This window comes from Chanodichthys erythropterus, chromosome 12 (assembly GCF_024489055.1).
Source record: "Chanodichthys erythropterus isolate Z2021 chromosome 12, ASM2448905v1, whole genome shotgun sequence".
Classification (NCBI taxonomy): Eukaryota; Metazoa; Chordata; class Actinopteri; order Cypriniformes; family Xenocyprididae; genus Chanodichthys; species Chanodichthys erythropterus.
The window spans coordinates 42,926,187-42,947,550 of NC_090232.1; the positions used below are offsets into that span (position 1 = coordinate 42,926,187).

The window sequence follows — 21,364 nt, forward strand, 5'->3', positions numbered from 1 at the left end:
AGGTCTTTTACATCCAAGTGTGCATATTATACATGATGAACAACGACAGTAACTGGATGTTTTAAGACACTTGCCCACATCATTTGACAAAAATAAATAAATTTTGCACTAATTTCGCCAGTGTTTTTTGAGTGCCTTTTGCTAATTTTGGCTTTATATGGACCGCCTAAGTAATTTTGCTGTCAAATCACTCTACGCAAAACGTCTGAAAAAATCAGTAAACTGTGTCGAACATTACGGTGAAAATCAGACACTGTGCACCAGCTAAACACTTCAAATGAAGTACAAGTAAGTATATAAACCACAGCTGAGATGGTTTTAAATGGCTACCTGAACCATCACAAAACATTATAATTGGGTTCTAAACAAAGTTACTAAACAAGTGTAATGTACATGATGAAATACATTCTCAAAGAGAAACTATATGGTAAACAGTTTAACCAATGCAAAGCACAAGAAAAAAAATAAATAAATAAGCACAACAAACGTTCAGGAAAACACAAAAGGCTCGAGTGGTTACTGCTTATGACAGATGCAAACAATCTTTCGGGCCAAGGCAAAACCCTGCTGCATCTTGGGATTGCAAAGCGTTCTCTTCACGACGTCACCGAGTAGCTACAACTCAGGCCGAATAAAAACACAGGTGTTTTTTAAAACACAAGGAGGATATGAAACTAAACTAAACATCAAAATAAGTTTAGTCAACAGGTAAAATGTGACTAAACAAACAGTGACACCCGAGGAACCACTGTATAGTGTTACTGTTTATAGATGCAAGAGTCTGATTGGCTGTGGTAGAGAGGTTTAGTTTCTCATCTTAAACAGCGAAGATGCTAACAGAGTGGTTAAAAAGGCAGTTATATAGTAGGAAGATCCTTCAAGAGATGCAAGTATTCACAGGAGAGTGCTATGAGTGGATGGCGCTACTAACTTTGGGCGGTGTGTTCTGACTGTTTCCTTCATAACTTTTGCAGCTAGGTTAGTGGCAAAAGCAGTTGCTGAAGCAAACACAGCTGTGTGCTTTCTATCAGAGCAACTCTATAGTCAGTCCTCTTGTTTCTTAGGCAACCCTGTAGGCTGTCATTCGAGTGTAGTGTTGGCGGTGACTCCTCGCAGCCCATATGAAGAGTGCAGCAGCCATGATCTGCAGCGGAGACGAGACCACGGCCAAAAACAAGGACCAGCCCAGAGAGGAGACCATGCCCTCTGGCAGGTCTGATATGTCATGTAGCAGATGCACACCCATGAGGAAACAGCATACGGTGGCCAGGGAACACAGGCCTGGGAGCAAAATATATGTTAAAATGTAATGCTTTCTTTGTTGGTGAGCTGTGGAAAATGCTTATTAGCTGTGATTACCCCCATACCCTCCACAATGTACTACTGTCTTACCGGCCACCAGATGCAGCAGCCCTACGAACAGGGTGGGAGTGACACTGCGGCAAAGACAGGCGCACACTCCGATCAATGCCGCGAGAAACACCAGCCCAACAGAGACCAGCGGCAACAGGAACTGACACTTCCACAGGTCTGAGGACACACACAACACAAACAAACATCTATGATTCCATTTTTGATACCACAGCTAGTAGTAACTAGTAGTTCACCTTGTCAGGTGAATCAGGTGAATGACATGTTTACTGTTGACATTCAACAGTAGTAAATGTGTGGTAAACAGTAGCTCAAGCATGTTCGCCAGAGCTGTGTAATACAATCATTTTTATGATGCATCATGAAGCTGATGTGAATGATTCTGCATCGACGCATTAAAACAAAGGATTCGATTTTTTTAAAAATGTAATTACAAAGGCCTATCATACATATTAATGTACTGTTTTATTGAAGGCTAAATAAAGAACACTCATTATATAGTAATAAAGTTAAGTATGTCCATCAGAAGCAAAGCACTTTTGGTTTTGGTTTCGAAAGGGACATGCAGGAATGAGAAAGTAAAGTGCGGATGTGCTTGATGTTGAAAGTTATTAAAGGGTTAGTTTGTTTTGAATCAGTGGTTCTGAGCATGTATCAAACTGCCAAAGTCACGTAAATCATTGTAATTCGAAACACTTATGATGTAACAAAGCCTTGTTTACTATCACGTGACTTTGGCAGTTTGATACAAGCTTCGAACAACTAATTCGAAAAAAGATTTGTAAAGCTTCGAAGTCTCATGAAGAAGTGTTTTGAAATCACCCATCACTAGATATTGTTGAATAAAGTTTTTTTTTTTTTTTTTTTGGCGCACAAAAAGTATTCTCGTCGCCTCATAATATTAAAGGCTTAGTTCACCCAAAAATGAAAATTCTGTCATTTATTACTCACCTTCATGCCGTTCCACACCCGTAAGACCTTTGTTAATCTTCTGAACACAAATTACAATATTTTAGTTGAAATCCGATGGCTCAATGAGGCCTTCATAGGGAGCAATGACATTTCCTCTCTCAAGATCCATTAATGTACTAAAAACATATTTAAATCTGTTCATTTGAGTACAGTGGTTCAATATTAATATTATAAAGCGACGAGAATTTTTGGTGCGCCAAAAAAACCCTAAAATAACTTATTTAGTGATGGCCAATTTCAAAACACTGATTCATTGTGCTCTGATGCTTCCTGAAGCAGTGTATCGAATCATGATTCAGATCGCGTGTCAAACCGCCAAACTGAAAAAACGTGACTTTGGTGCTACGAACAGCAGATTTGATACACCGATTCATTTGTGCTCTGATGCTTCCTGAAATGGATGCTTTTTGAAATCGGTCATCACTAAATAAGTCCTTATTTTGGTTTTTTTTTGGCGCACCAAAAATATTCTCGTTGCTTTATAATATTAATATTGAACCATAGTATCTTTATGGATCTTAAGAGAGGAAATGTCATTGCTCCCTATGAAGGCCTCACAGAGCCATCGGATTTCAACTAAAATATCTTAATTTGTGTTCCGAAGATTAACGAAGGTCTTACGGGTGTGGAACGGCATGAAGGTGAGTAATAAATGACAGAATTTTCATTTTTGGGTGAACTAACCCTTTAAGAGTGATAAGCCACGAAAATCCTCTTACTTGCGCTGACTGACATCTGAAGCGTGCACAAACACGACTCTCAGACAGCGCGCAATCCCAATATACACAGAATTACAGTATTTCAAAATATCTGTCTTGGTGAGTATTCACGCAAACAATCTGCTATGTCTTAAATGAACATTTGGTTAACTGTTGAGGAAAATCATCTGATGTGCAACATTAGATCCTGATACAGTAGGTTTTAATATACAGGCCATATTGTCTCATTAATGTTAATCAAATAAAAGAGGTAATCACTCACTGCTCTTGATTGAACTACTTTTGTCGTTTAATAATAATCAATTTATTTGTAATAAATACACTAAAGACTATGCAGTGATTTTCACATTTGATTATTTGTTTTCTTACTTGAATGCTTCTGTTTAGATGTAAAATGAAAAAAGTAAACCACTGATCATTTAATTTGTTTCTAATATTATATTTGTTCTATTGTTTATTTGAAGAGTTTCGTTGCAAAACGAGATAAATCCATTTTTTTAATTTTTCAAAAATCTTGTTTTTTGGTTGTGCATTCCAATTAATATCAATTCAACTGCAGTTGGTTTGTTTTGATTTAAACCTTCATAACTTAAAAAATACAGCTAAGTAGCACCATAAAACAAAATAATAACATGATAACATAATAATAAACATGTTTTGACAAAAATGTTAAAAACGGATTTATCTCGTTTTGCAACGAAACTCTTCATTTGTTCTTTTTTTAAAGGGGGGCTTAATCTAAGCTGAGAGATTTTTCAACAATATCAAGAAGTGTGTTTTTGATTGTGAGGGAAAGATAACCTTTTTCAGCTTCCCAAAGAACCCAGTGTTAAGGGAACAGTGGATGCAGTTTGTTTTTCCGGGGAAGCAACTGAGTTGTGCACGTATGTTTGTTTGCTCCAGGAATTTTGGTGACGAATGTTTTGTAAGCAAGTCCCAGTTCGACACTGAATTGGCAGATCAGTTGAGACAGAGTCCCAGCGATAAATCCCAGTCATGAGTCAGAACTGCAGGCGGTGAGTAAAACTGCATCAGATGCCTGTGTTTTGTTGGCAATCGGCGCCCAAGTGCATATAATGTAAACAACACAAAGGTTTTTGTTTCCTTTTTATTTATAATGATGTCGCAGCTTGCAGACGATCGCTACGGTGCGCGTGCTTGTGACTTTGATAAAATAAAAAATAGCTATATTGTGATTATTAATACAGTAATGTTATTAAGAAAAGAACTGATGGAAACGATACATTGTGATGCATCGAGAATCATTTTGTGATCAAATCGTTACCTTGTAATTGAATCGTGAGGCAAGATTCACACCTCTAATGTTCGCTTGACGTGCGAGAACCAATGAGCTTTCCCAAGAGGTTAGCTCTCGTGCGTCAAGCAGGTTAGGTTGAACTTCTGTTTATATTCGCTGATCAATGTTTATATGTGAATAAAAGCCTAAATTCAATCTGTTCGTCATATAAGGCGATAAAGTCTCTTCAGAAAATTTGGATTCATATGGATAAGTTTAACAATCTCTTTATGAACTTTTTAAAACGTCAAAGTGGTAGTTGCATCGCTGTCTCTGGAGGGACAGAAATCTCTCAGATTTCATTAAAAATATCTTATTTTGTGTTCAGAAGATTAATGAAAGTCTTTCAGGTTTGGAAAGACATGAGGATGAGTAATTTTTGGGTGAACTAAAAAAAGTTCTCTTTCGCATCTTGTTGCACTTGAATCTGAATGATTAAAAATCGCTTGAATGTTTAAAATGGCAAGACTTAAAAACGTGCAAATGATTAACTTTCGTGATGACACATCACTGGCCCGATTGGGCAGGTGACAATTCTGTCAACTGTCCTGAGAATCTTTCACACTGACACCAGGCCTTTAAGCAGTCCTTTTTGTCAAGCCCTGCTACATATGAAAGACTTTCAGTTTACTTTAAAAAAACACACACATCTGATTAGGACTGTGCCTGGAAAATAAACAATTAATAGTGAATGAAATAAACATTAAAAACTTAACTGAGTCAGGACTTACAGGTACGCAGCAGATCTTCTCCGCTGTTAATATTTCCAGGATGTTTGAACTTCGATTCCCACTGCTGAGCCAAAGTAAAGGTGTGACATTTAGTCACCATTGTCGGATCTGGTAAAGAAGGAAGCAGAGAGCGAGAAAAGGTAGTTGGCATCAGTTTTTAACCATGTGTGCAACTAACAATAATAAATACTTAATCATAAATTACAAATTCGATCATCCTCTCCTTACTCTGCTCTTTGGGCATGAGGATGCAACGCCACCAGAGACCCAGTGTGCCATTCAGCTGGAAGAGAGCGACACTGTAGACACTCTCATCCACGTCCTCAAAGTCCCGCTGCAGAGCCTCCAGGAATGTGCCGTTGCTGGCATCATTGCTGGCCGGCTGACTGTGGTACTGGTACCAGTGCTGTGTTCCCATGGCAACAGAGAGATAGACAGTGGCAAGCAGGCTCAGCACAGAGCCGATGACCAGCGCCGTGGCATAGCGGTTGTCCACCATGGTTTCGAGGTTGTAATATAAAACACTTTAAGATGGCCAACAATGAACTCTTTAGTAGACGAGTGTGAGGAGGACAATCATATCATTTGGTGTTTCTTTTCATCTTCCTATGATACCCATCACAGAAAGTCAGATCTCATCTCCATGGACATGATCCTTCTTGAAATCCAAAGAAGTGTATCATCTGAAATGGAGAGAAGTGTGATTACAACACAAAGAATTCAAACAAAGTCATGTTTACAAGATACCAAGGTAATACACTGGAAGAATAAGTCGTTGGATTTGCTAAGGTTTGCCAAAGACACTCCCAGTTTTGAATCACTTAGTCAAGTAGCTAGATATTCATAACCAAAACTGTCTATCTATTTCAGATATAAAGCCACTAAACTTCCTATAACAACAAAATAAACTGTGGTTAGTCACTTTACAAGTTGACTTTAGACTTCAAGTGATATAACAACAAAATTTTATAACATATATAATATTTTAAAATGTTTTTATTGTTCTGGTCATCTTTATTTAACATAATAAAAGTAAACAAAACTCCTTGCATGAAAGTGCTCTTTACCTGGTCGATGAGCTTTATTATTTATAAAACTAGATAATAAAATAATTCAGGCAGCATTTAAATGCTCAAAGGGCATTTCTTTCGATATTTAATTTTTTTTTTTTTTTTTCATAGCCTAAAGCTCACTACTATTTCATACACTAACGTTGTGTTGTTGACTGGTTGTTGACTAGCATGAAAGCTAACAGGCTGGTGTGTGTTTTTAGCGATATACTCGAGACTTTGACGAATAAAAACAACCTATGTAAATTTTGAGTGTTCTGTATTTTTAATACTGATGAAACGTCCTATTTAGGACAAAAACACCCGAAAGCTTTTGTTTAAACCTATAGAAGCTGCTTGCGATTGTTACTTACCACGCTGATGACGACTCCTTTTCCGGTTACGACTACGAATGCGCGCGCACGGCACAACAAAATCTCAATCCGCGCGAGCACCGTAAGCACGGGCGCGAGCAGCAGTCAGTGCACATCACGAATATAGGTTAATACAACTTGCTAGACAATCTGAGTCCTGCTGTATCGATAGACTGCTATTGCCAAATAGAGTTCATTGCTATCTACAATTTTTTTATTATAATTAATTTCTTATCTAATTGATTTAATCATATTTTAAAACATTAAATGATTTTAAATGTCTACTTATTTGCCAATTTATAAACTTGTGCACAGTTGCACTCTAAATAATATCTATTTTCTGTATTCTAATTTATCATAGATTATTAATTTGTTATATTTATATATTTGTGAAAAAATATATATCATACTAAACTTAAAGGTGCAATATGTAAGAATTTTGCAGTAAAATATTCAAAATCCTCTAGGCAAGTGTTATACGTTTTGTTCACTCGAGTACTTACAGACCCTGCGTTCCATTCGGAAGGGCTCATCCCTATGCCCTAATCCCTTCAAAGGGTTTACCCTCCGGAGTGAGAGCTTCGAAGGGATGAAGGGTGTAGGGATAAAAAAAACTCTTCTTTTGGAACGCACTTCAGCGTCATCTTGTGCAAGCTGCACCCTTTGTTTAACCTTACTTTATGTATTTATTTATTTTAGGTTTATCGCACCATGTATATTGTATCTATGTATTTTAAACATTTAAATGGACTGATAAAAGGAGCTGTAAAGTATTTTTTGTTGTTGAAGATTGTACAACAAAAAAAATACTTTACAGCTCCTTTTACAGCTCCTTTTACCTGTCGTTTTGACCATAATGTACCAAATCGAACTTGTTTAAATATTGCAGTAGTATAGAAAAATACTATACATTTATAGGTAAAATCGAACTCCTAACCTCCTGTTCCCATTCTGTGACGTCAAACAACTTCACTGTGCAAAGGATCATGGGGGGCCGAAGTGTCCATAAGTTGTACCCTTTGAAATCCTTCATTCCGAAGGGCCCTTTGAAGTGGCCAGTTTTGAGCACTTCGGTTTGGAACTACCCTTCAATATGGCGGCCATAATTATTTTCACTCCTAAGTGCTCTTTGGAGGGCGATATATCCCGTTTGGAACGCACCGAATATCCCAAATGTTTCCAACTGTGAGGAGTCGCCTGTCAATTGCGTCATACCAGCCGTCATACGCTCAGTTTCCGGTTTTATTTTGTAGAAACCATGGAAACACCAAAGACGCTTTAATATATTACATGTTTTAATAGACAAGGGAACAACTGTTTTGATATATTTATAGACAGAAAACGAATTGTTATATATCTCAACACGTTTAGTCTTAAATCTAATTTTTTTTTATTTTTTGCGAGTACTGTGCTTTACCATGCCTCAGAGAAAAACACTATTTTGTGAAGTAGCTAACATAGCATAATCAGATGCAGCTTTATTTTTAGTAACAGTAATACAGCATTTTCTCCATCATACAATATGTTTTAAAATTAATTGCATTCCCTTTATCAACACAAGCCATCCAGCATTTAATATGATAATCTAAAATCGATCTATCTTACTGCACTGTGTCTCAAACAAGTGTCTCGCAGCAGCCGCCGAGCGAACGCACAGAGTAATATAACATAATTTTCAACACACTCAAATGTATCTAATACCATAAACAGAGCTGTGTTACCTCATACGCTTGACCGGGAAAGTGGAAGCGGTGCCAGCGACTGTGGCATAATAAAAGTTCCTCTGCTCGTGAGGCGTGTGTTGCGCAATCGCTCCAGCGGCCTCGTTCAGCTCCACAACACTCGGTCCTGCTCTGCTTCATACTATAGTAACGTTAATAATCGCATCCATGAACATGATTTCTTCCCGAGTCCTATTTCAATTGTTTTCCACTGGCTGTGAGGTGAAGACCACATGTCCCAAGATTCCACGCTCAAACTTGCCGTCATCAAGCGACTCCTTTGTTTTGAATAGGCCTCTAGCGACCTCTAGCGGACAGAAAATCTTAAATATTGCACCTCTAAATAATGTCCAGTGTTGTACAATAGCCTATTGTCTCAAGATAGAAGTACTGGCAGGGTTATTTAGTAATCTTTCTTGTCCCATGTCCCATCCACAGACTACAACTATGAATGAAGAACTTTGAAACATCCATCCGTTCTCCAAACTGCTTGTCCTGTAGGGTTGCTGGAGTCATCTCGAGCTGAAGGCAGGGAAAAACTGTATGGATGGCCAATCCATCACAGGGCTGATTTGGAGCGTTTAAATCTCATTTACACAAAAGCACATGTGATGTACATCTTTGGCATATTTTCATGCTGTTCAAGAGTTCTTTCGACTAGTCAAATATCAACAGAGCAGCAGTCAATTTACCAAAGGTTGAATTTACACAACAGGTTTTTGCAGGTCATTTACAAGAAATCTGAATTTGGCTGCTATTAACTCTTCAAATCAAGTTGTTTAGAGTCTATTTGTTAAAAGAATTCAACAGATTTAATTTATATTTGATTTATAAAATATATGAAAATAAAAACCAGTTATTTGTGTATCACATTGGAGATTCGTAAAGATCTCATAAGGATGTGAAAAGTTAACGGCAGTCAAAACATACATATTACTTGCTATACAGTTAGATTGTAGATTGGTGAACTGAAGTGTCAGTTTATTTATAAAATGAATGCAAACAAATAGAGAGAGAGAAATAGCAGTTTGGACTTTGAGGGGTGGTGGGGGCGGGTATAAATCTGAGCTGCTGCAGGTTCACAGACACTCACACAGGAAAAGACACAGACAAGATGGACGTCAAGCTACTGTGGCTGACTGTTGTTCTTCTCTCCTCACCCCTCCTTACACTTTCTGACCCGCTGTGAGTATTAAACACATCATTTTTCATAGAGTTACACAGCAAAATCCCCAGTGTTAAAGGTCCCGTTCTTCGTGATCCCATGTTTCAAACATTAGTTAGTGTGTAATGTTGTTGTTAGAGTTAGTTGTTGTTCAATGCCAAGCGAGATATTTTATTTAACAGAAGTCGCCTACATTGGACGGCCAGTTTGGACTACATCCCTCTACTTCCTTCTTTAATGACGTCACTAAAACAGTTTTTTGACTAACCTCCTCCCACAGGAATACACAAAAAAGAGGGAGTGGTCTTGTTGCGCTCCCACGGAGAGGAGCAAGAGTTGCGTTTGTAGAGTGTGTTTGTCGCCATGTCGACGAAACACTGTTATTTTCATCCCGCAGTCCAATCACCTTTGTTTGGCCTTCCCAGGGACGCTGTACTTAGAGATCAATGGTTACAATTTATGTTTAACTCGGTTCCCGAAAATTATAATTGTGGTATCCTTACTGCAATAGTTAATGTTGGACTGCAGTGCACATAATGGCCACAAGAGGGGACTATGTTTATGTATATGGCTGTTTTCCGTATGAGGTACTCTTCTGAGTGAGTGCTAACGTTGTACATTTTCTGTCGCTGCTTGTGGAGATTAAAGAGTTCAGTCTCTCGGGAATTATTGTCTTTTGTGTTCATTCGGCACAACACCACAATAATCCACATGTAAAACTATGTGCAGCACACGTTATGGTAAGAGGCGTGACCTTTCCGGGCAAGGAGCGCTAAGCTGCTGTCGAATCACAACACAGGAACCGCTGGCACAATCAGAACTCGTTACGTATTTCTGAAGGAGGGACTTCATAGAACAAGGAAGTCATCAGCCCGTTTTTATGACAGTGGAAACAGCGGTATACAGATAAGTAAATTATGTGAAAAATACTGTTTTTTTTTTTAAACGCGAAACATGAACACATGTTATATTGCACTATATAAACACAATCAAAGCTTCAAAAAACCACGAAAAATGGGACCTTTAAATGAACACCCCTCAGTGTACATATGTGTCCACACTACAGGGTGTTAAAATAACACTGAATCAGTGTTGAAGTTAATGAGATAATTAAGTGATTATAAAAATACCCCAATATGTTTGCAGATATTTAGGAAACAGGCTAAGTTCACTTACTTGTTTTTCAAAAACACAATGCTACTGCCAGACATTCTACTTTGAAATATGCGTTCCGTGTTGGAATGTCTGTCTTTGTTTTGGTCTGTGAGAAACCGTGTGCTGCCAGTCTATCCAATAGTATTTCGACATCACAGGTTGCCAGTTGGTGGAAAACACAGTGTATTGCAGCCATGGAAACCAGCAAACAAACTGGGTCAGAGAACTGCAGAATCTACTTGAGCCAAAAAGCCTCTGCATCCGTCTAAAAATCTCTATGAAAAACAGCATAATAAAACACAGATAAATCAAGTTGGCCACCCGCGTCTTTGAACGAGGGGGTGGGGCAAACAATATATTGAATTTGGACTGCAGTACCTATTTCGACCACTGGGTGTCATTCCTACATAGAGCCCCTTTAAGTGATGATTGACCATTAGTGGTGACACCTGATTCTAAAGATTCGATGATGGAAAGTTTCATTTGAAGTCACCATGATGGTGATCATTTGCTACCGCAAATGTGATTAACAAACACACTGTCACAGCAGCCAGAAAAAAAATGGAAACACTAATTACCAATTTGATGACTTTGAATGAAACACATTAGAGTTAAACCCCTGTTAATTCTCAATAACAACTTTTATAGATTTCTAATATAAATAAAGTCAATCTGGTTAGTAATAAGTGAAGCTGGTAATGCTGTTTGTGGAGTTGTTTAATCCTCCTCTGCTGAGATCTTGAGAGATTTAATGTCTTTCATCTACTGTTGATTTCATCTAAAGCCCGGGATACACTGCACAATTTTTGGCTGTCCCAGACGACCAAAGAGTCCCCTTGCGACCAAAGAGCCATGATAATTTTCTGACAGTGTCAGAAATTCAGCATGATCAACGCACAGTGTGTTTGCTGCTACGACCTACGTCTACTGACCAGCCAAATGCTACATAAAAAATCAACGCGACATAAAGTGCAAAACTTCTTACCTCAAGCTTATTTCCTTTCTTTTCTCGCTGCTTCCTTTTTTCAGCATACATAAAAACTACAACTGCCAAAGTGTGATTCAACATGGTGTTTTGTTTACCAATAGTGCAGGCCAATGACGGTTTATTCTTCTATAGAAACTTGCATCGTAGCCTCCCAGTCAACAGGTGTCATCGTTGTACAGTCATGCATACTACCCAAGTTTAATAGATCCATGCCACACAATGTGATAAAGTAATGATCTTATAGGATTTCTAAAATCGTGCATTGTATCCCGGCTTAAGGCTGTGGCTGAAGTCAGTTGTAGTTTTTGAGTTTCTGCTCGTCTCTTTTTCTGTTCTCTTCTTTCCTTCAGTGATTCTGCTTGTTATCAGGCTTATTAAGTCTGAGATGACTCCATAGTTAATATACACAGATTTTGTGGCTCAGATAAGGTCCAGTTTAGGTTTATTTCTTTGCTCTTGGCTGACATGTGGCATTGCTGTGGCCTGCTTGTGAATCTGGCAAACAGAAATGGTCCACATAAGGACCGTCATTGCAGCATGTGGGCCAGATCATCATGCCACATGTGCCAGATGTGGGCCGGATCTGGGCAGACACAATGTTGCTATCTCCCATCGGCGCATCTGTGGAATTGTGCTCTCAAGCTAATTTGCCCCGTTTAGTAAATCTGGCCCACAGTGTCTACTGTATGTCTGCTAGCATTCTGAACTGTTGATACTCAATTGAAATTTGAATTTGATTTACATGCTGCTGCTGCTGTACAAAACTAGGACAATCTGACTGATCAATCAGTCAATTCAGAGAGTGGATAGTAGATAGTTCCCATCAACGTAATAAATGATTCAATAGCGTTTGCGGACAGGAAAAAAAAACGTTATCTTACCCTGAGATAAAATCCTGCAGGCGCCCCTGATGTACACTACCAGTGGACTAGCCTACACAAAAAAATCAGATACTCAGAATTAGGAATATATCTGTTTTCTTTATAAATCAATATTTTCAAACAATCTACTCCAAGTAAGACCAAAAGTACTTAGACTTTTCTATCAGTATAAGTCAAGTATAGGCCTACTTAAAGGTGCTCTAAGCGATCCTGGGTAGAGTAACTTTCTGTTGACGTTCGAAGTGTTGTCAAACAAAACAGAGGCTAGCTAGACCCTCCCCCTCCCCTCCGTGCTTCCTGAAATGGTCATGAACGCGCATTTAAAATCATTCTTGTCGGTTACTGGCTGGAACATGTTTATTATGTTAAGTGGTCCAGGCTGCACCAGTTTGTTTTTATTGCCGTTTTCGGAACTTGTGGAGACTACAGAGACCACGTTTTTTTACAGTGTGTTCAGGGGACAGGCAGCTAGCGGATAGTGAGGAGATGTTTACTGTATGTGATAAAAAATGTTTTGGCCTAAAAACATGTAACATCGCTTAGAGCACCTTTAAGTGCAATTTTAAGTATATTTCTCAGAAGTACATAAAGTATATTTCTGAGAAGTACATAAAATGTAGACTGAAAGTATACTTTCTTATTTTTAGTTTAAAAGAAGTATACTTAATAGCACACTTCTTTTTCGTAAGGGCAGGAATTCACTCTGAGCATTAAACAGGACTGTTAACATGACACATGAATTAAAGGTGCTAAAGAGGATGTTTTGTTTTATACATTTTTGCAATATTACTTGAAACTGTCTTTACTAACTGATAAAAGACTATTTATTAGGTGCACTGAAAGGAATACTATTAATATACATCATCTGTGCACGAGGTAGGGCCTCAAAAACATCCGCCAATCGTTTACGCGGCTGTGCGCTCCAGTAAGTTTCCACACTCCACAGGCGCTGCATGCAATGTTTTTGTCAGGAGACAGGAGTAACAACTGCAGATTATGAGTTACCTGCGGTGAGTCCGACATAATGAATCCAAAAAACACGACACAGCGAATACCGCTGGTAAACAATCGTGTTCTGATACTCGTGCAAGAGTTTTGGGAAATGAAATGAGCTGTGAAGGAGGGGGGTTGTTCTTACGCATGCGCTCATTTAAAAAACTCAGTAACAAGTCTTTGGATTCTCAGTCGACGAAAAGATCCTCTCTATCACCATTAAACAGGACTGTTAACATGACACATGAATTAACCTTGTGTGTGTCTACTTCATAAGAACCCGATAAAGCAGACCATGCAAAATGCACAGTGATATAGCACAAGAAAGCCGTTTAATTATCTATTGATGTTCGTGCTGCAAACTGCTGTAGTGAATGTAAACAGCAATCAGCAGATGCAACATGGACCAAGTAGATAACGCTGTACTTATCATCAGCTTATGGTAGAACCTGCGCCATCTAGAGTTTCATGACAGAACTATCATGGCAGTATATTATCTATGTATTACTATATATTATCTGTAAATTTTAATAACATATAATATTGTGTGCAATCTCACGCCCATTAGAGCCTCATCAATAGGTCTTGTATGCGCTGAACACCTCTGAAGTAAACAAACCCTGGAACATGAGCTGCTCCAGAGCAGGTTTTTGGAATCGACAGTTGAAGTTATCCACCTACTTACTCTTAAACATACCTAGGTTTGTCACATCAGCTGCTTTCAGGAATTCCCTTTAACTCTGAACATCAAAAAACAGGCTACAAAAACAAACAAAACAACGGCAAAAAAAGAAAGCAAACAGGAACAAATAATGAAAATAATAGGACAATTTAGCTGTATAATTTATTCATGCTGCAATGTATGATGCGAGCCATGGATGAGTTTTGATTGGTGGCTCACATCAAGCACTGCAACATTTCATGGTTCATGCTCTGATTTGATCTCCTCAGGTTTGTTCTGTCAGCTCCTAATTTGCTGAGAGTGGGTTCCTCAGAGAATGTGTTTGTGGAGGCTCAGGATTATTCTGGAGGAAACCTGAACGTGAGGATCTCAGTAAAAAACTTCCTAAAGAAACAGGAGATACTCTCCAAAACAGTAACACTGACTGCAGGCAACGATTACCAGATCCTTACAGATATAAAGGTGAGAGCTCCATAATTACAGTGATGTTTCATTTTCATTATTGTGTTTTCAGATATAATTCAGGCTGACTGATTGTTTTGCAGATTCCCGATGATCAGAACTTCTTCTCTAATGATCCTCTGGAGAAGCAGTATGTGTATCTACAGGCTCAATTTCCATCACACACTCTGGAGAAAGTGGTCATGGTCTCATTTCAGTCTGGATATATATTTGTACAGACAGACAAGCCCATCTACACACCTGCTAGCACAGGTACGATTCAGTGCTAAAAAGTAGGAAAAATATGTCCATTTTCAAACATATTACATCAGCATGACAACAACCTGTTTATTAATAAACTGACTGCTGCATGTATCGGGGTTTAAATCTGAGGAAAAAACATCAGAACTCATTTTCCGTTTTTTCTTTGATCTCTTTTGCAGTTTTTTACAGGATTTTCTCTCTGATGCCCAACATGAAACCACACAGTCACTCTGCAATCACGGTGGAAATCATGGTACACACTTATAATAGAGCACACTGTTAGTACACACACACATACACACACACACACACACTCATTCATGACATTTCAGCTGTAGTGAGTATCAGTGCACTGATGATCTCAGCTGACACATTGTTAATGCTGATTTCTCTGTTTCTTCAGAATCCACAGGGTATCACAGTTTCATCAGAGAAGATATATCCAGCGAAAGGCATGCAGTCTGGAAGATACAGCATCTCTGAGGTTTCCAGGTGTGTTTATGTGTGAAACACTATTATGACTGAACTTGCTCAACCTGAGTGAACTTTGTTTAATGATTCATGAAGTCTACATCAGGATAGCAACTCTTGAATTTATCTACACACAACGCAACTAAATCTCATATATGTGATCTGTGTGATGAGATTAATTTGATCTCTTGTAAAATGCTTATTTGTAGTTTGTTTAAATGTTTTTGTTTCAGTCTGGGTGTCTGGAAGGTCGTCACTCGGTACACAAACACTCCCCAGAAGACATTTACTGCTGACTTTGAGGTCAAAGAATATGGTAAGACCTGTGTCAACAACAAAAAAAAAACATTTTGTGTAAATGCGACAACTAAAAGAGTGTATTTATTTGTTTGTCTTTTGTCTGTCTTGGTTTATAGTGCCTCCAACATTTAAAGTGATTATAAAACCTTCTAAGTCATTCTACTTTGTGGATGATCAGAGCCTGACAGTCGACATTGATGCCAAGTAAGACAGCCTATCTTCTGCTTCATTGTATTGAAAATGATTCTGTAATGTGTGAACACACTGATTTAAAATAGATTTATGTAAACTACAATATGTGCTTTGAGCAACCAAAACTTTTCTTGAGAGTTTGAGATAGCATAACTTCCAAAGTAATGAAGACATTTATTTATCTTAGTCTCAAAAGGCATATTTTTTTGAGTTTGGTTATTCTCTAATTTACTGATAGTATGAATATGGTTTCACTACACAATATGGTCTGCACTACACAATATTTTGTTTTTACATTATGCTTAACATTTATTTTTTTGTAGGAGCCATTTATTGTATTGCTGTAAGTTTTTGTTGTCCACTGATTTGTGCCGTGACGTATTATAATCAGAGCACCACGGTAACAAGAAGAGTGTGCGTCTGTAATGTGGAAGCCGAAGCACATGGGGTGCTTATGTCTTATTTATGCATCCTCGTTTCCTTTCTGCGCATCTTTGCTAAAATGTCTTTGAAACTGAAAAAATAAATTGCAGGCAAAACTTTTTGTGTAAATGCGACAACTAAAAGAATGTATTTACACTGAGTTTTCGTTCGTCATTCTGGCTCATATCTCTCGTGGGGGTGGGGCTAGCAGCAGTGTGTTCTCATTGGCTACTGAGTTTTTGATTGACAGCTTCTTGATCTAGAAGTGAAGATGTCAGTTAGGTCTGGGCGATATATCGAATGCTTTTGTCACGCGCATTTCGTCAGTAAAGCCGGTTCCCTGATTGCTGCTAAATCACCATCACCTGCTTTCAAATGGAGCGGCATTTAATAGACAGAGCCGTAGTTAACTGACAAGCCACGCAATATCGCGTTCAATATCGATATGAATCGCCGTCGATATTGAACGCGATATTGCGTGGCTTACCCAATACTTTTTTTTCACCTGGGTGGTCAAGCAGTGTGGCGAAAGGATCAAGGAGCTGTTGATCAAGCAGGATGTTGATGCTAGAGCCAAAATATGTCTGCTAGTCAAGAAAGCTTGTGAGGAGGGGGGAGAAGGTCTCATGGTAGGGTCCCCATGCTTTTGTTGCTGGGACAAAATGTAACCCTTGAGATGTACCATGCTGTGTTTTATATTTACAGATTGCCTTCATGGAGCAAATAAATTTGAATTTAACTCATGAATTGCACTTGGACAGATTTTCACGTTTGCAGACTGCTAATAACTCTTGAATTCTACGCATGAGTTGCACTTGATCAGTTTCTCAATTACAGTCTTCAAGGAGCAACAGCCTTTAAATTTAACTTCCAAGTTGTGTATGGACATTCTTTTACTCGCAGACTACCTTCATGGCGCACCTGCAATCGAACTTGACTCCTGAGTTGTGCATGGACAAACTCGAAATGAAGACTTTAGATGCAAAAGCCTCTAAGTGCCATTTGAAATTTTCTTATAAAATGAGCATTTTTATAAAGCTTGTATGTTTAGGTTCAGTAATTTCACTTTAATGGCAATTAATAGGTCCTTTTCATTGCCACTAAAGTGAAATAACTGAAAATAAATATAAAAGCTTGATAAAATGCTAATTTTATAAGACAATTTCAAATGGCACTTAGAGGCTTTTGCATCTGAAGTCTGAAGTTCGCATGCCATGAAATTGGCCTTATAATTAATAGTCCCCCTGAAATCAAAATTAATTGTTTTTAGCTTTTAGGCCACACCTTCCTAGAAGGGAGCATTCTGTCACAGTTATGCTTAGTTGTGGTTTAATTTTCTATCAGTTTGCCTTTGTTCCTTTGTTCTCATTTTCCTGCCACAATCAGTTTACCACTTAAACTAAATAATGAACAGTTGTGATGATTATCACCATGTGTGTTTTAGTTCATCACCTTCACTCATTCGTTGTCCAGTTTTGTTTGTACATGGAACACTTTTTGGGGTTTGTTGGCTTATGTTTAATAAAGACTGTTGTTATTGGTAACTTCTTCATCCTTGGACTTAAACTGTTACATGAGTTGGGAGAAGAAAGTATATGACATTAGCCCTATATTGGATCTGTGCATTTGGTCTTGAAGTGACAGCAGCCAAATATACTACCTGCTATTGTGTATTTCCTTAATGTCAATCCAACAACAAAAGAAAAGGGGAAAAATCACTCACTGATTTTGACTAAATAACTTTTGAAGCATAATTTGCCGCTCTTTGTAACCTCTAGGTAACACCAGCAAAAGTCAATTCTGTCTGTCAGAACAGGAAAAGAGCTTCTTAATTGAATGGCTCAGAGTAGTCCAAAAATGAAAATAGCATACCTTCATGTCATTCAAAACGTATAACTGTGAAAAAAAAAAAAGAAGGTAGTTAGACAAATGTTCAAGCTGCATTTTTTTCTATGTAATGAAAGTGGATGTGGATCAGTGACCGTCATCGTCACCATTAAGTTTTTACAGCAGAAATTTATGTGCTTTTATAGGTACCTGTTTGGAAAGGAGGTGGAAGGAAATGCATTTGTGGTGTTTGGTGTGATGAACGGTGAAAAGAAAACAAGTATTCCTACTTCTCTGCAAAAAGTTCGGGTGAGGGAAATTAAACAGTTTACAAGTTGGGATCAATCTAATTTCTCTTCACCTAGAGGATGACTTAAATAGAAATTAAAAAGCTTTTCACTGCATCTTGTAGACTGATGTTGTCTTTCTCATATTTGAACAGATAATGGAAGGAGAAGGTACTGCAGAACTGACCAGGGAGATGATCACTAAGACCTTTAGAGACATTAACCAGCTGGTTGGACAATCAATCTATGTTTCAGTCAGTCTTTTAACAGAAAGTGGTAAGACTCAACAGATACTATACATCCGTGTACACATTTACATGCATATATGCGAGTGTATATGAGAGGCTGATCGTGTGTTTGTGTGTGTGTGTGTTTCAGGCAGTGAAATGGTGGAAGCAGAAAGGAGAGGCATTCAGATTGTGACATCACCGTATAACATCCACTTCAAAAAAACACCACAATTCTTCAAACCTGGAATGCCGTTCAGTGTTTTGGTATAAAACATTGACTTTACGAACCTGAAGAGTTATAGGAACTGAGGAACAATTTTAACAATATATTACTAAACATGATGATGGCTAATATTTTTTTTTTTTGGTCTTGGTTTTATAAAAGGTCTACGTTACAAATCCTGACCAGACCCCTGCTGAAAATGTGGAAGTGGAGCTCAATCCTGGAGCGGTCAGAGCTCAAACAAGAGCCAATGGCATTGCAAAAGTAACCATCAACACTGTAGGAGGATCTTCCAGGCTGGAGATCACTGTAAGACAGAATACATGATGTAGAACAAGCTATTTGTTTACAGTAATTTGTAGTTGCTTTGAATCAACAGGAAAATGTATTTATTAATTTCAGGCTAAAACCAAAGATCCGCGATTAAGCGATGGACAGCAGGCAGTGAAGACGATGACAGCTCTGGCCTACGTTCCCAAAGACAACTCCAAGAATTACTTGCACATCAGCATTGATGCAGCAGAACTTGAGATCGGTGATCAAATGATAGTCAGCCTGAACACTGGACAAAGTCCAGGAGTTAAAGATCAAGATTATACATACATGGTAAAGATTATGGTTATTTGTTATTCATTTGTACCACCAATGCATCAATTACATCAGTATTTGATTTCTACAACAGCTTGTGTTTGAAGCCGTACAAAGTGCTTTAGTCTTTTTTACTTTTCTCATTTTCAGATCTTGAGTAAAGGTCAGATTGTTCATGCAGACAGGTTTAAGATGAAAGGACAATCTCTATTCTCTCTGTCTCTACCTGTAACCAAAGACATGGTGCCGTCCTTCCGCATTGTGGCTTATTATCATGTAGGCTCATCTGAGGTGGTGTCGGATTCAGTCTGGGTCAACGTGAAGGACACGTGCATGGGAACAGTAAGTCAACAAATATACATATACATACTTGTTCTGGTGTTGGTTCCTCCTGCAGAGTGTGACTCAAACATCAGACATATACATAGAAATGGTTGACGTGCTCATCAACTAGAGCTGATTCAGTGTCTCTTGTCTTAACAGCTCAAGCTTCGGGTGAAGAGCAAGATGAATACCTATGGCACAGGAGATGAGGTCAAACTGCAGATAACTGGAGATCCTGGAGCTAGGGTTGGGCTGGTGGTGGTGAACAAGGCCACGCATGTCCTTAACAAGAACAGACTCACTCAGACGAAGGTGAAGGTCCTTCATCAGCATCTCAACAGCTTGTCATTAGCTTATAAATAATCTCTTTGCTGCTTTAGATCTGGGACGTCATAGAGAAGCATGACACCGGCTGTACGGCAGGAGGTGGGAGGGACAGTATGGGGGTTTTCAGTGATGCAGGTCTGATGTTTGAGTCACACAGTGCAGGGGGAACCAACACCAGAACAAGTATGTATATGTATATTTATAAAAATAATCCAGAGGTGCACTGTCCATATACATACAATTAAAATAATTTACTACAATAGATTTAGACATTTGAGATGTTTAGTGGCAAATTCACTGAAGTTAAAGGATTAGTCTACTTTTAAATAAAATTTTCCTGATAATTTACTCACCCCCATGTCATCCAAGATGTTCATGTCTTTCTTTCTTCAGTCAAAGAGAAATGAAGGTTTTTGATGAAAACATTTCAGGATTATTCTCCTTATAGTGGACTTCAATGGCCTCCAAACAGTTGAAGGTCAAAATTACAGTTTCAGTGCAGCTTTAAAGGGCTTTAAACGATACCAAACGAGGAATAAGGGTCTTATCTAGCGAAAAGATCGGTCATTTTAGAAAAAAATACAACTGTATATGCTTTATAACAAATTACACAAATTATCACTTTGCACGTCCTTCTGCTTTCCGTATTCTTCCAAAAGCTTACACTGTATGTCCTACGCCTTTCCTATTTTACTTGCAGAACGAACTAGGGAAGGTGTAGGACATACGGCGTAAACGTTTTGGAGAATACAGAAATGCGGTTTTGGCAGAAGCACTTAGAAGGCGAACATTTTTTTATATAAAGCATATACATTTACATTTTTTTTCGAAAATGACAGATCGTTTTGCTAGATAAGACCCTTATTCCTCGTCTGGTATCGTTTAAAGCACTTTGAAGCTGCACTGAAACTGTAATTTTGACCTTCAACCGTTTGGAGTCCACTCAAGTCCACTATAAGGAGAAAAATCCTGGAATGTTTTCATCAAAAACCTTAATTTCTTTTTGACTGAAGAAAGAAAGACATGAACATCTTGGATGACATGGGGGTGAGTAAATTATCAGGAAGAGTTTATTTGAAAGTGGACTAATCCTTTAATGGTTTACTGTATTTGCCCCTGAATGTCTTCATTGTCTATATGTTAACTAATTTAAACTGTTAAGATCAGCACTGGAAAAGCACTGCACCAAGTTAAATTGTAGTGAATTTCTCCCTCACACATTAGAGTGCCATATGCTAACTTCATTCTAATGAAATTTCCTCTAGCGCCGGAGTGTCCCGTCCTTGCAAAAAGAAGACGGAGAAGTAAGAAACTGCACTTATGATTCATACCTTTTAAAGATTAAAGAGTTCATCTCTGCTGTTAGATA

The 21,364-nt window shown here is 38.3% G+C and overlaps 2 protein-coding genes across 3 annotated transcripts in view; one reads left to right on the forward strand and one right to left on the reverse strand.

Moving 5' to 3' along the window:
• Positions 1-76: 76 nt before the first annotated feature.
• Positions 77-6,602, reverse strand: cldnd1b (claudin domain containing 1b). Its single transcript, XM_067405051.1, has 5 exons — positions 6,514-6,602; positions 5,319-5,773; positions 5,091-5,198; positions 1,393-1,530; positions 77-1,281 (listed from the first exon to the last, which is right to left on the reverse strand). Exons 2-5 carry the CDS (start codon positions 5,587-5,589, stop codon positions 1,061-1,063), a joined length of 738 nt encoding a protein of 245 aa, XP_067261152.1. The 5' UTR covers positions 5,590-5,773; positions 6,514-6,602; the 3' UTR covers positions 77-1,060.
• Positions 6,603-9,338: 2,736 nt separating this feature from the next.
• The window catches only part of LOC137033105 (complement C3-like), a 31,946-nt gene continuing 19,920 nt past the window's right edge, over positions 9,339-21,364 (forward strand). Inside the window, exons 1-16 of one of the 2 annotated variants that reach the window (XM_067405218.1) lie at positions 9,339-9,419; positions 14,368-14,560; positions 14,644-14,812; positions 14,983-15,056; positions 15,207-15,295; positions 15,508-15,590; positions 15,691-15,778; positions 18,223-18,325; positions 18,459-18,579; positions 18,682-18,797; positions 18,919-19,065; positions 19,159-19,362; positions 19,495-19,686; positions 19,828-19,980; positions 20,049-20,178; positions 21,261-21,299. In XM_067405218.1, coding sequence (XP_067261319.1) covers positions 9,349-9,419; positions 14,368-14,560; positions 14,644-14,812; positions 14,983-15,056; positions 15,207-15,295; positions 15,508-15,590; positions 15,691-15,778; positions 18,223-18,325; positions 18,459-18,579; positions 18,682-18,797; positions 18,919-19,065; positions 19,159-19,362; positions 19,495-19,686; positions 19,828-19,980; positions 20,049-20,178; positions 21,261-21,299 — 1,972 coding nt within the window. In that variant the 5' untranslated portion in view covers positions 9,339-9,348. Of the gene's footprint in view, positions 9,420-14,367; positions 14,561-14,643; positions 14,813-14,982; positions 15,057-15,206; positions 15,296-15,507; positions 15,591-15,690; positions 15,779-16,795; positions 16,819-18,222; positions 18,326-18,458; positions 18,580-18,681; positions 18,798-18,918; positions 19,066-19,158; positions 19,363-19,494; positions 19,687-19,827; positions 19,981-20,048; positions 20,179-21,260; positions 21,300-21,364 lie in introns of those variants that run through there. The other variant, XM_067405219.1, reaches the window with a different exon arrangement.